At 32.5% G+C, this 13,560-nt stretch overlaps 2 protein-coding genes across 2 annotated transcripts; one reads left to right on the top strand and one right to left on the bottom strand.

The window, feature by feature from the left end:
- Window positions 1–333: 333 nt before the first annotated feature.
- On the top strand, window positions 334–2,094 carry LOC106120859 (uncharacterized). Its single transcript, XM_013316326.1, has 3 exons — window positions 334–534; window positions 942–1,184; window positions 1,891–2,094. Exons 1-3 carry the CDS (start codon window positions 357–359, stop codon window positions 2,082–2,084), a joined length of 615 nt encoding a protein of 204 aa, XP_013171780.1. The 5' UTR covers window positions 334–356; the 3' UTR covers window positions 2,085–2,094.
- A 560-nt stretch (window positions 2,095–2,654) lies between these two features.
- LOC106120858 (uncharacterized) lies at window positions 2,655–3,872 on the bottom strand. Its single transcript, XM_013316325.1, has 3 exons — window positions 3,581–3,872; window positions 3,328–3,509; window positions 2,655–3,067 (listed from the first exon to the last, which is right to left on the bottom strand). Exons 1-3 carry the CDS (start codon window positions 3,747–3,749, stop codon window positions 2,681–2,683), a joined length of 738 nt encoding a protein of 245 aa, XP_013171779.1. The 5' UTR covers window positions 3,750–3,872; the 3' UTR covers window positions 2,655–2,680.
- Between the last annotated feature and the right edge of the window lie 9,688 nt (window positions 3,873–13,560).

Here is a 13,560-nt window from a genome sequence, read left to right as displayed (position 1 = left end):
TAAAAATGAAACAATGCAAAACACATAATAAATTTAAAAAATATTTTTAATGTCCATTTTCATGCTTTGGACTGCTTCTTTCGTCTTTTGTACTATTTATATAAGTTGTATAGTTCAAAATATTTAATTTCTAAATGTTTTGTATATATTGAATTTCAAATTAAGAATATGTTAAATAAAGTATTATTTTAAGGTAATTTTGCTTTAATTTTATTTCTTTGATAACCTATAAATTCTTTTAGTTTTTAAATTTGCGCGCGAAAAAACCATAAAACGTTATCAAATTAATTCGTTAACAAGCAATTTGTCGTTACACACTTTGTTAAAGTTCTTTCTTATTTATAACATTTCGTAAAATGAAGTACACAGGAGTGTTTGTACTTACTTTATTTACAGCGGTTCTTTGTAATGAACAAAAAAGTAAAACTCAAGAAAAAGGCGACATTGGTTTGGATACAGTACATAATATTAAAATAGACAAGAATACGGTTATTTCCCGAAATCTGAAACTGGAAAGGAAGGATAGACGAAATGGTATTTTTAATACTTCTTTAAGGTCTTATTTTCAGCTTAATTTAAATACGAATGTTCTGATGGATGTTTGTTAGAAGGTATCTCTAAAACGGCTGCTTGGATCTTGACGAAATTTTGAATATATGTAGAACATAATCTGGGAAACTCATAGGCTACTATTTTTTTTAATACAGCGCGGATGAAGTCACCACCTCACATAAATTAGTAGGTTCAGTAACTACAGTTTGTCATACGTTTTTTTTTATAAAAAAAGTTCGTAAGTCATTTATAACATTAGAAAACCCGCTCTTAATTTGAGTGACATGCAAAAATAGTCGAAATAAAATACTTAATAAGCAGTCATATTCAAAACTAAGATCTAAACAACTTTAACATGCGAATCCTTTTTTTTTAATTTTTAAACATAGCTAAAACAAAGCAAGAAGAAAAAGAACTACACTGGTCGTATAGTGGTTTCCCTAACGAAGTGTCTCCCCATGTTGAACAATTCAGAAGGAATATGACGGAATGTTTGAAAGAAGTCGAAGCTAAAGAGAAGAAAACAGTAAGAAGATTATCACCAAAGAAAGACTCTCCCATACACGGAGAATGTCTTATCGCTTGCGTTTTGAAACGTAATGGAGTTATTAACAAAGGAAAAATTGTTAAAGGTAAACATCGAATTACGGTTCGTTTTCACTGTCGCATTTATAAAAACATATTTTCCTCACAAGTTTCACACACAAACAGTGGTTAAGCCCGCAAATTATTCAACGGCTCATTCAGAGAAATACCACGACTACATAGAAGACACGCCTTAACAGTCATTGTGGAAGCCTAATTCTAGTTCTCTTCCGCTTCCCACTCTTTTCTTACAAAAAAAGTTGTGTGAATTAGGCGGTGAAGGAAATATACGGGATAGATGTTCTGGCATCCCCTCTTCGTCTCCTCCTCTGTTGATGAACATTAAGGTTAGGCAATGCGAAATAAGGTAGCACTTTTCTCGTTTGTAACCTTATACAATAAAAGCTTTACGGTTAGTAGATGAATGAAAGTTGTTATGACGAGGTTTGAAAGAAAATTCAAAAGTAGTAGTAAATAATTTAATCCTTAACAATTATTTACATAAAGATTTAATACTTAGTCAAAGGTATACTTAAAATTAGTTTGGTCATACATCACTAACCGTTGATTTCTCAGAAATCTTTCTCCGTTTAAAACATGGTTTTATCTCTATTTTGTCAAAGCCAAGGATATGTTTTATACAGATATTTTAGTCTCAGAAACACGCTGTAACAGTATATTTACGTATTATTGCAAAAAACAAATTCACAATGTAAAATTAAATTAATGTTTTTCTGCATGACAAATTTCCAGCCAACCTCATATTACTGGTGAGTAAATTTTTCGCTCGGGACACGAAATTATTGAAAAAACTCGATAAAAATGTGGATAAATGTATTGAAGCAAGTTCTAAGAATAAAGACGAATGCGCAATGGCTTCACAATTGAATGATTGTACCAATGATTTAATGGCCAGTAATAAACATAAAATACTTCTTAATTATTAAATAAACAGCTTCATACATCTGTTTTTAATTTACATTTTAATTAAGCAAGATAAAAGTAATCTGTAGACATCCCTATCTAGGTGCTAGAATCTAAAATATATTAGGTTTGACTGTATCTCAGTTAACCATGTTGAACCCGGATTGGTTTACATTTATCTTTTGTATTTCTTCATATAGTTCCGGTTGCATCACAATGTTTTATTTAAAGTACATTGCATTGAACCTACACTTGTAGAATACAAATCCATTATTTAATCACTGTACCACTGACCCTCTAAATGAAAGTACAGTCACGGAATCTGGCGGTGTTCCACTTAAAAGCTAGTTGCTTGAAAGTTTTGTACGCATTGAGACGACGACACATAAACATTAATAGGACGTAACTTTTAAATTTGTCTGTACGAAATAAAGTTGGTCAGCAGTATGCAGCTAATTGCTACTTACTATTATCCGGTCATTTACACAACTCACTTCTACCTAATTAGTTACTTGTAAGAAGGACCGGAATATGTCTTGTTGCAAGAAACAAAGTATTTTTTCTGTACTTGAAGCACTGAAGATTTCCATGACTGTACCTTACATGAAAGTATGTTTTTTTACTCTAAAGTATCTTCACTTTTGACATCACTATCATTTATAGATCTACATTGATTTAGATATGCCATTATGTCTCGACTAGCACAAGCCGCATCTACATCTCTCATGGCATTCAGTCTTTCAGTGACATGTCTACCAAAGAACCAATACTGCATATTATCTGTACATGGTTCAGAAATAGGTTTCATAGCTATTAGAAGATTGTCAATAAAGTTAACACATTTGTTTTGTTTCTTAATTATCTTAGTGGGCGATTTAAATTTTCTTCTAGGTCTGTCTGTCCGTTTGCCACGCTGTCTTATGCCAAGGTTTATCTCTTCCATGTCTGATTGCAACTCTTCTTTCATCTCAACATTGCTTAACTTTGTTTGAATTGATGAGTAATTCTGAAAAAGACACGCTTATAATGTTAAGTTATAGCAATTAAATTTTACTGGATTAAGCACTATTTATTTGGTGGATAAGTAAATGCAACATTTTTCTTTGCTTATATACCATCATTAGTTCAAATTTATCTGCCTTTAACAGAGAAAATATAATTAATATATTTAGTATATCAAATACAAAAAAAAGACTTGGCAAGACTACCATATAAAGGTCAGTTTATATGTAATCTAATCAGTAAGTACAATTGTAATAATTTCACCTCAAAATCTGTATCTTCCCTTTTTGACGTGTCTCGTAAAAACTGCAATGGTTTCCATAGTGGCCAGCATGGCACATATACTTCAGCAGATGACCTGGCAGTTTCTTTGGACTTGTCTACACGCCGAAGATTGTGATTGAAAGTACTCCTAATGTTAACCCAGCGATCTCTAACTGAACGAGCTGTAAATAAGTAACATAGGCCTTAAATAATAAACTAATATTTTTAGCTATCATAAAGATATATTACTTACCAGTGTAACCCCGACCCAACTTCGCAGCAAACTCGGCGTATGCTTTATATTTTTGTTGAATTTGATGATTCGTGTTATTAAACGGTTTCCATATAAATTCTCTTTGGCGAACAAATTCAACTAACTCTAACTCCAATTTGCGCGTCCAAAAGCATGGTTTTCGAGGCATGTTTTTGTTTATCACGTTTTGTTTTTTGTGCACAAATTCTTGATACAGTACATGTTTATATTAAAACGAAATTTTATAGGAATTTTAGATATGTGAAATGACTTTGTTTATTTTAATTTAATGTTTATTTATGTTTTTTACAAATGATGACAAATGACAATGCAAAGATTAAGTGTTGTGTGTTGTTTCAAAGAGTAGACGGAAATAATTTTTAGTTAGTCCATGTTTTTGCCAGAAAAATATCAAGCGAAATTTAGGAGAATGCCTAAAAATTCTTTTAGCGGAACACCAGAGCAGAATATGGAAGGTCATCAAAATATGGTCTGGATAGCTGTAAGGCTTACTAAAGAAAGGCTACTTTTGAAACGACCTCTACCAATAAAATTTTCGCGGTCTTGTAATTGGTATTAAAAGAGTAAATCGGATGCAACTGTAACCGAAAATACGTAGTCCAAAAATCGATAATAATAAGCTTTAAATATTTATTGCTTAAATTAATATGATGCATAGGAATACCGATATTTCTTACGACATTGACGAATCGTCTTCGATTTTCAGCAACTTCATATTTTGTCACTGTCATAATATTTACTTCAAATCAATTATCGTTTTGTAAAAAAAATTCAAATATTGGATAAAATTAGCAAATGTATAACAACATTTGCTCATTAATTTTAATAAAATTTACCAAAAATATAGAATAAACTGAAACACTCAACACTTGAAATGGGACAACCTCCAGGCAACGATATAACCATAACGGGAGTAAAAGAGGTTAGGCAGAGCCATGAAACATGGAAAGCAATGAATCGTTGTTTATTTGTCCTATTTGTTGCAGTTTTTATGCTAGTATATGTTTATTTTTCTGTTATAAATGATTTTTTTAAGGTGTTTATATTGTAAATCTAAATATCAGTTTGTAAAAATTACATGCCTTATTTTAATACATGGCTTTATAAAATGTATAGTATAAAAATTGTTTTTTTTACTATCAATTTTGTAACCAATGACCTACAAATATTGCTACATTTAAAAAAAGCTATTATGTTATCGTCAATAACCCTTTATCAATATGAAATAAAAAAAAAACAATACAACTAACAAAGATTTTTGAAGAAATGCCAATTATTTTTTTAATACCCAGAGGGGAAATTTTATTTTATTTTTCTGGTGACCCTTGTGACCACCCCTATCATCCCCCTTCTTATGTACGTAACCTTTTGGGACATCCTATATATCAGTTTAGTCATCATATTTACAAATGTTTTCTAAACAAACTCCTAACAATTCAAATCTTCAGACTGAGTTCCAAATTGTATCAGTTCTTTTAAGTCAAGATTCAAGATTATTAAAGCTTCAACTTCAAAGCGTGAAACCAATGAGCCAAGGTTTAAATTGCGTATTTGCTTTTGTTTTCTTAAAGGAGGTATTTGTTTTAAGACGTCCTTAAGATTGTATTTCCGCGGTTATCCACCGTACCTGTATAACATTCCATTCAACTGGAAAGGAGATATGTTTTGCGGCAAAATAAGTAACAAATGGAATCGTATTGCCTTATTATATTTCAGTAACAGAAACGAATGTTACCTTTGCTGTTTATCTGTGTTTATATTTGAAGTCGACACAAATATAAGAAGTAAAGATTCGTACTTTTGATACAAAGCTTCGAATCACGCTTGTCGGAAAGTTCCAATAATTTTTTTTAGGAGCGTGTACAAGGCATATTTAGCAAACTTAAATATTTAAATATAACACCATTGAAATTGTTGAAATTCTTTCAAAGCATATGTAAGTTATAAATTATTATGATAACATTTTTCTTCACCTTAAAGCTAATTCACACGAGGGTAGGAAATTGAGGCATTGCAGTTACGATTATTTCCAAAACAGTACGGTTTTGGTGTTTATGTACAAGTATTAGTACATTGCTTTTTCGCGTTGCCCACGTGTGAAATAACAGTGGACTGCATACGAGTGTCAAATGCATAAAATTTGCATTACCATCCCGATAAGAATGTAACAGCTCAACGCCACATTAGGGCTTATCGAACGCCCCCTGATGGTTTATAGTTTCCCTTTTCCCGCGTAATGGCGGCGCATTTGCCGCGGCCGGGGCTCCTGTCACATTAGTCTACCATATACAGCATTTTATTGCGAATAACTGGCCGGTTGGACATTTCTATTTTATTAAGCCATTAATTCCACTGTTATTAAAATTAGAGAAAAAAATATGTTTATTTTATTATCGGTTTTATAAATATCTCTATATCGCGCTGATAGTATCTTACCAAGTTCTTCGTTTTATTTTAAATTATTATCAATATTTTGTTCATAAAACAAAAAATATTGTGCTATCTAATATAATTACAAAGTAATGTGGAATATAAAAAAAATAACTACTGTTTTTTTATAATTTTAGACATTACCAAACCTACTCGATTAAGATAGCAATGGCTCTTAATGATAGATGAGGGACCAGCTATAGCGAGAATCAGCAGACAAACACAAGCATTGTAATTATCGATAAATACTAACTACACCCTCAGGAATCGATTTGATCATCTGCGAAATAATTGGTAAATACTCGGATGAAATTTCAGATTGCAAAATATTCTGTACGAAGTCGTAAATTATAAATTAAAGAAAATCGTAATGTATGAAATACTAGCAGTCCGACTTCGCCCGCGCGCAAATAAAAAAAAAAATTAAAAAGTAGCCTATGTGTTCACATCCATCCATCTAAACATTCGCATAGAATTAGTAGGATCACAGCTTTCCTTTTCGTTTGATCCACAAATATTAAATTCTAAAATTTGACATAGGAAGTCATGTATAAAAGAAAACAAATTAGTAAAAAAAAGTGTCATAGCTCTTTAATGATTTATGGTTTCCATAGACTATAAAAAATGCGCGCCAAATTAAATGGCGGCGTGTGTTGGCAAGATGTCAACACCACCTCGGAGTTGGGCGCGGTGATTAATGGCGGGCGGTAAACTTGTCAGACCTTGTATCGCTACATCATCGAAGAAATCTGCCTAGTCACTACACATTGCAAATGGGGTAATTGCAAATTAAACCCGCTTTTTACTCTAATTGGCGAGTTTTATGATAGAGTTTATTAAACTAGGTCTGTTACTAGCCGTTTTGTTGTATTTATATTACGTTACGTTCCAATACGAATTCGAGACGTTTTGCCCCAAACTATAAATTTTTCACGAAACCGTGAAATTTTAAAATATGTATTTCCAGTAAAACCGTTTTTCTTTCTTACATTTTACTAATATTATAAATGCGAAAGTCTAGATGCGATGGATGTTAGTTAAAAGTTATGTCCAGAACGGCTCTATGGATTTTGCTGAAATTTGGCCTATATCTAAAACATAGTCTGGAAGAACACAGAGTCTACTAATTAAGTTGTTTTATTCCGCGTGGACGCAGTCCTGGGTGAAAGTTAATATAAAATAAAATAAATTTAGCTACTCATATTTTACCATAACACTTCACTCTACCTAAAATCATAAATTACTTGAACGAAAAAGTGAAATAATAGACACAATGTGTAGAGTTTCACGTTCTTCTGTTTAATCGAGTTGGATTAAAATATGTATATGATTTTAATATGGTTTTAATGCAACTTATTCGTATTACTATACCTTTATTACTAAATTCATTATATTTAAAGTATATTCTCCAAATATAAGTCGGCATTATGTTATATAATTTGCTCCACGACCCTCAGCACATAAATAACTCCGGCGTTAGCTGTTATCTCTTTGTAACATAACTTTGCTATCGCGAAGTCAGTTTTTATGTCTTCCCCTTCCGTTTGATGCAGCCTCATTTGTTTATTCAAACGTGATTGTGCGAGCTCCTAAAGTTTTTTTTCTTTTTAGAAATATTCCTATAAAACTATAGTGGCCTGTATTTTAATCTCGGTAGTAAAGAGTTCTCTTATTATTTTTTACACAAACTACATTTTTATTCTATTTATTGTTTACTAGGTTTATTTTATTTGATCCGATATGAATTTTTAATATTTTTTGAAGAAAAAAAGGCAACAAAGGCAGTATCTTATTGATTAAACTGTCATTCAGTGGTGGTCACTTAAAAGTTAGTGAGAACGCACGTTAATCGTATTCAACGGTTAATGGAAACGCATCCTAATCTTTCCATTTTAAAACTTTATCAGTATTTTTAGACAGTATTAGTTAGAATCCTTTGGCACCAATGACGTGCTTTCGTTACAAAGTCCAGAGTCAGAATGAACAGTGAGGGGACATGAACGTCGATATTTTAGTAAGGCTAGTGTTGCGCCAATACAGCGGCAAAGTGTCGGATTTTCTTCCTAACAATATCTATAGAACTATCTATACATGTATTTCCGAATGATAAGAAAGCTATTTTCACCTTCAGAATCTCATTTTGATAAAGCTTGGAATACGTCATTCCATTTCGAAGCAGCGAACATTCCAGAACTCTATAACCATAAACATGGTGTTAAGGAAGAATAACGAAGTAGGAAAGTATCGTATTTGCATCTTCGCTGTATTTTATGTAAATCATTACAGTTAACATCGATCCAATGGTTACTTTCATCTTAGCAACGTTGCTGTTTACGATTCGAGGGGTTGTTATTTCTTATCTAAGACTTTATTTAAGATGTTAAGTGTTTTATCATTTTTTTGGTAGAAATATACAACAGTAACAGTTGTTAACCTTAATACTATAAGACAGAAATGAATAAATGACCTTGAAGAATGAGTTTGGGATTAAGTACCTTAATTACTAGATTATATGAATCATTTTCCATTGAACATTTGACTATCAGCTTGGTGAATATACATACATATTTAGCGACTTAAAACTAGACTGTTTTCCTCATAATGAGGTTAGTAGTTACACGTATGAAATGTAGAAATTAAAACATATTTCGCATGGTATCACAATGAATTTTTAATTGAAATATATTCAGTATACTTGACACCCACTATCAATAATTAGTTGGGTTCAAGTTACGTCGCCGCCGTCGCGATAATTAGTCGAATACAGGCTCAACAGCGCCGTGTCGCCCATTATTATTTGGGCTCGTTGCCCACGCTAATGAGCGCACAGAGTAATAGCTAATGCAGCGGTACAATGACAAGAAAAGCATATTTTTCATGTATAATTAGGTATATTCTATTTAGATTTTTATTCTACATAGCTTTGTAAAACTTTTAAGGAGTTAAAGGCGTAAATTGTTAGTTGCCTTTCTTTATTGAATAGTGAGGTTACTTTGTCCAATTATAAATTTATCATAAAATACGTTATACTTCTTACTTATATTATAAATGCGAATGTTTAGATGATTAGATGGATGTCTGTTTAAAGGTATCTCTATAACGACTGCATGGATCTTACTGTAATTTGGCATAGATGTAGAACATAGTCTGGAAGAAACATAGGCTACTATTTTTTTTGAATTGCTCACGGACGGAGTCGCGGGCGATAGCTATTTTAATAATAATCGTGCAATGAATTCAAATTTGAATTTAAAATTGTATCCAAGAGCTTTGTTTATTTGCAATTTATGTAAATTTTATTAATTTTAGCTGTGATCAATCTGACATTTGTACTCTGTGGCAGTCAACACAACTGCACGGTATGGGAGGAGAACTTGTTACTTTCCAGTACACGGAGGTACCGAAGTTGTGTGAATAATAAATTGTTTCTATAACAGCTTCATAAACAACATGGTGATGTAGGTGTGGGGGAGGGGGAGGAGGTATTGTACTCGAGTACTTTGTCGCAAAGGATTACTACGGCTTTGCCTAATTGTCGGACTATTTCGTACCTTGAGTTGGAATTTTTGATTGAAATCTTACTAATATTATAAATGCGAATGTTTAGATGGATGGATGTTTGAACGTATCTCCGAAGCTCAAAAGATCTTTATAAGATTTGGCAGATATAGAACACAGTTTCGAAGAACGCATTGGCTACTTTTAAAGTTTTTTTTTAAAATTCCGCGCGGACGGAGTCGCGAGTGGCAGCATGTTGTTAATAAAATTCAAACCAATAAATTTAAAATTCCTTACGTTGATTTAGATTCGTATATTAATGACTCCCACTAACTATGTATAAAATATATCGTTATCCCTGTCATTATATTTGAAAAAACAGAGGTAACAATATATTTCAAATGGAGATTTTAGTCTCAGAAACCCAATGTAAGGCAAGCTACTGGAGATAGCAATAAAATAGACATATAATTACAAGCCCACGTAGATTAAGATTTATGTTTACATCCCCGCGAAAAATAGGGTAAACAAATTGTACTAGACCATATTACACAAACCTGAGTATGAAAATCATTACCTTTATGTCGGCTAAAAATAGGGTAAACAAATTGTAGTAGATCATATAACATTAACATGTGTATGAAAATCATTACCTTTATGTCGGTTAAAAATAGGGTAAACAAATTGTAGTAGATCATATTATACTAACCTGAATATACTACGCGTAACGCTACATCAAACCAAATGATATTAGTCTTTTGATAATTCAACACAACATATACGTATGTAGTTACAAACGAGTCCGTATCAGCGGAAAAGGAAGACATAAAATATGAACTTACGCGAGATATCAAAATAATACGATCCAATAATAGCTTCATGTTTGCGAGGCGAATATTAGAGAGCGGTTACACTGCCACGAAAATGTCATTATGTTGCAAATATAGTCTAGCGATCTATTCTTTTTTTTTAACCTTTTCAAGTATGTTTCACTGTAAATCTTGCTAAATTGCTAAGGGTCAGTAGGTTATAACCTCGTTATAAGCAAGACAACGACCTTTTTGATAACCTTAAAATTACAATTTGTCGTTGCTGTTTGTTTAGTGGTACCGCATTCAATAACAACGCTACGTATTAATTACTAGATTGAAGGATAATTTTACAATACTTGATGGTATTCGTAAAGTATCTTTATTGTGTCTACAAGCTGTCGCCTGCGACTCTATCCGCGCGGAATTAAAAAAAACAAAATTACCAGCCTATGTGTTCTTCAAGACTATGTTCTATGTGCATGCCAAATTTCATCGAGATCCGTTCATCCGTTACCTTCAAACAAACATCTATCCATCCATCCATCCATCTAACCATTCGTATTTATAATATAAGTAAGAAGTAAGATAGTGAGATTAATACTACAATTGACTAATTTCTTTAACATTTTCCTTTTATTTAAATCCATAATTTTTTTTTCGAATTGCGTAAAAAACGTTTGTGAAATATGTTTTTAAACATTTCCTTAAAATGATTACTGATATTCTACTAAATATGAAACTGCGTAAAACAGAATTACACAATTAACGCTTGATGGAAATTGAAATGATTTTATATTATGAGAAGGAATTAATGGAAATTGCGTTAGGCGTTCGCTTCCAATCAGCACACGTAATGAGGCCCCGCCGTAAGGTCGCGTTTGTACTATCGTGTAAATTGACCACGGCTATGGCAAGCGATTGATGACTTCGTATTACTTAAGCTTTGCTACATTTAACAAGGTAGGAGGTGAAATGCACATCACCTCCTTCTCTTTGAAAGAAAAGTAACCTTCCATTTTTTGCACTTGGCAGACAAAGGCCAATGATGATAATGATGATTACATCTTTCCCAAGACGATGATGACCATCACAACTAAGATCTCTAAATTGTTTATAATATGGGCCACGCCAATAGTCAATAGTGAGGTTCGAAATCAAAAACACGTGATCGGATATCCGTACCCTTAATCACAACCATATAAGTGCTTTATTATTAAAAAAAAATATAGCGTCAATAGCCTAATGGTTACGTAGGTTCAAATTCCGCAATTCAACTATTGTCGTAAACCATGTAGAACAAGCATTGAACTTAGTTGAAATGGTTCGAGAATTATTAGTAAATGAATAAAAATACGCACAAAAATCTAACAAACACGTTCAATACCTAGGAATTTTCTAATTTGATAGAATCTTTGGCATCCAACGAGAGATTAACAGTAAAAAATATAATCAGTTTTTAAAATTCCATTATTAATTTACCATTCCAGTGAATTTTATTAGTTTATTTATTAACTGTTCATGTTAAAATATCTGTTAATGATGTTGATGAGCTGACGTAAGGCACAAAGCACTGGCATACCGAGGTTGATAAGCGCCTTGATTGGAGGCGCGTCCTCAATTGGCATAATCTGTATTTTCGGCGGGAAATGATTCAATCAATACGCTGGCTATATTTGAACAATCTATTTGCGAATTCGTATTGAACTGGTGTACGGGTGAGCTAATTTTGAAGACTTTTTAGGATTTATTGATATGAGTTTGTTCTTCTTCTAAATCACAGTAATGTTTGATTGTAAATAATTTGGTTATAAAATTTCCATTAACAATTTCACTTGTACACAGTTCGTAAAATAGTTTTTAAAAACGTCAGTGTGAATAAATATTACTAATATTATAAATGCGAATTATTGGCTGTATGGTAGATGGATGTTTATTTGAAGGTATCTCCAGAACGCCTGTATAGATCTCGCTGATATTTGTCATAGATGTAGAATATAGCCTTTTTTATACCATAAGGTGGCAAACGAGCGAGCGGCCACCTGAAATCGCTGAAATAGCGAAGTGACCGTTGCCCATACACATTCGCAATTGCATATGCGTCGCCTACCTTTAATCAACGGAGGAGAGGATGCACAGAAAGAAAATATTTTCCGTTCCCATGCATCCTCTCATCCAGAAAATTCACTTCCACTTCCCATCCTTTCCTTATAAGAAAAAAGTTTGGAAGGGAAAGATGACTAAATTAGGCCTCCGGGACGCACACTCATCAGACGAAACGCGGAATTGCTTCCACTTCACGCCTGTCTTCTGTGTGGTCGTGGTATTTGGGTGTTAGTCTGCAAGAATACAAGAGTTACTAATATTTTTTATTCAATTTAAGCGGACGCAGTAGCACCAGCAAATGAATATAAAACTTTATTTAGTTAAATTATTAACAGAGTTGTGAAAGATGATCAAAGCGGAGATTTAATATCTAAGTATGTATTAACGTAATCAGTGAGTCGATGTAAATCATTTGAGCGGCTCAACAAATTGAATCTTGCTACGTCGCGTCGCGTCGCTTATAAACGATTGCGACTCCGATAAGCCAAACGACTTTATTACGTGTGTTAAATGCTTTAAGTGAAATATTTCAATAAAATACTGAATAGCTTTTACAGAATTTTCGTAATCTATTATCTTATTAATCGATGGTTGGATGTTTGAAGGTATCACCAGAACGTCTACAAAATTCTCGCTAAAAGCATAGATGTAGAGCATAGTCTAGAAGAACACATAGGCTACTAATAAAGTTTTCTCTTGTCTGTTTAAAAATCGTTGTTGAAAATGCAATAGCTTACTTCTTTTATTTTAATTTTAAAATGTTGTGTTGTTCTTTCCGCTACAAAGGTGAACGTAGCGCAAACATTTGAAGCTTTTACTTTAATTCTATCAAGTGCAGTGATCCTGAACGTGCGACTCGGCAACGACTTAACTGATTGTAAAGATTGTTAAGTTGTAAAGTATTGATGGCTTTTAAATGTTTACCTCCTAGGTTTTTTAAAAGAAGCTCTAAGTATCTTTTGAAATTTGCTTTAGGTAACTTCCGTAGAATTTAAAAATCTTTTCAGATTTGTATAATATATTTTCTTATATAGCCTTTTAAGATTATTGTGCTTATTGGAATATAAGTTTTAAAAATAATTTGCTTTATCTATCTCATTTTATCTTCATTTATTT

Source organism: Papilio xuthus, unplaced genomic scaffold (assembly GCF_000836235.2).
Source record: "Papilio xuthus unplaced genomic scaffold, Pxut_1.1 DF826949.1, whole genome shotgun sequence".
In the NCBI taxonomy this organism is placed as follows: Eukaryota; Metazoa; Arthropoda; class Insecta; order Lepidoptera; family Papilionidae; genus Papilio; species Papilio xuthus.
The sequence above is the reverse complement of the archived record's forward strand: the minus strand, read 5'-3'. Positions and strand labels throughout refer to the sequence as shown.

Excerpts from the sequence above, each read along its gene's own strand:
- LOC106120859 (XM_013316326.1), top strand. The coding sequence starts at position 357 with ATGAAGTACACAGGAGTGTTTGTACTTACTTTATTTACAGCGGTTCTT. Across the intron at positions 535-941 it reads AAGGAAGGATAGACGAAATG|CTAAAACAAAGCAAGAAGAA; the intron begins GTATTTTTAATA and ends TTTTAAACATAG. Across the intron at positions 1,185-1,890 it reads CAAAGGAAAAATTGTTAAAG|CCAACCTCATATTACTGGTG; the intron begins GTAAACATCGAA and ends ACAAATTTCCAG.
- LOC106120858 (XM_013316325.1), bottom strand. The coding sequence starts at position 3,749 with ATGCCTCGAAAACCATGCTTTTGGACGCGCAAATTGGAGTTAGAGTTA. Across the intron at positions 3,510-3,580 it reads GTTGGGTCGGGGTTACACTG|CTCGTTCAGTTAGAGATCGC; the intron begins GTAAGTAATATA and ends ACTTATTTACAG. Across the intron at positions 3,068-3,327 it reads GGGAAGATACAGATTTTGAG|AATTACTCATCAATTCAAAC; the intron begins GTGAAATTATTA and ends TGTCTTTTTCAG.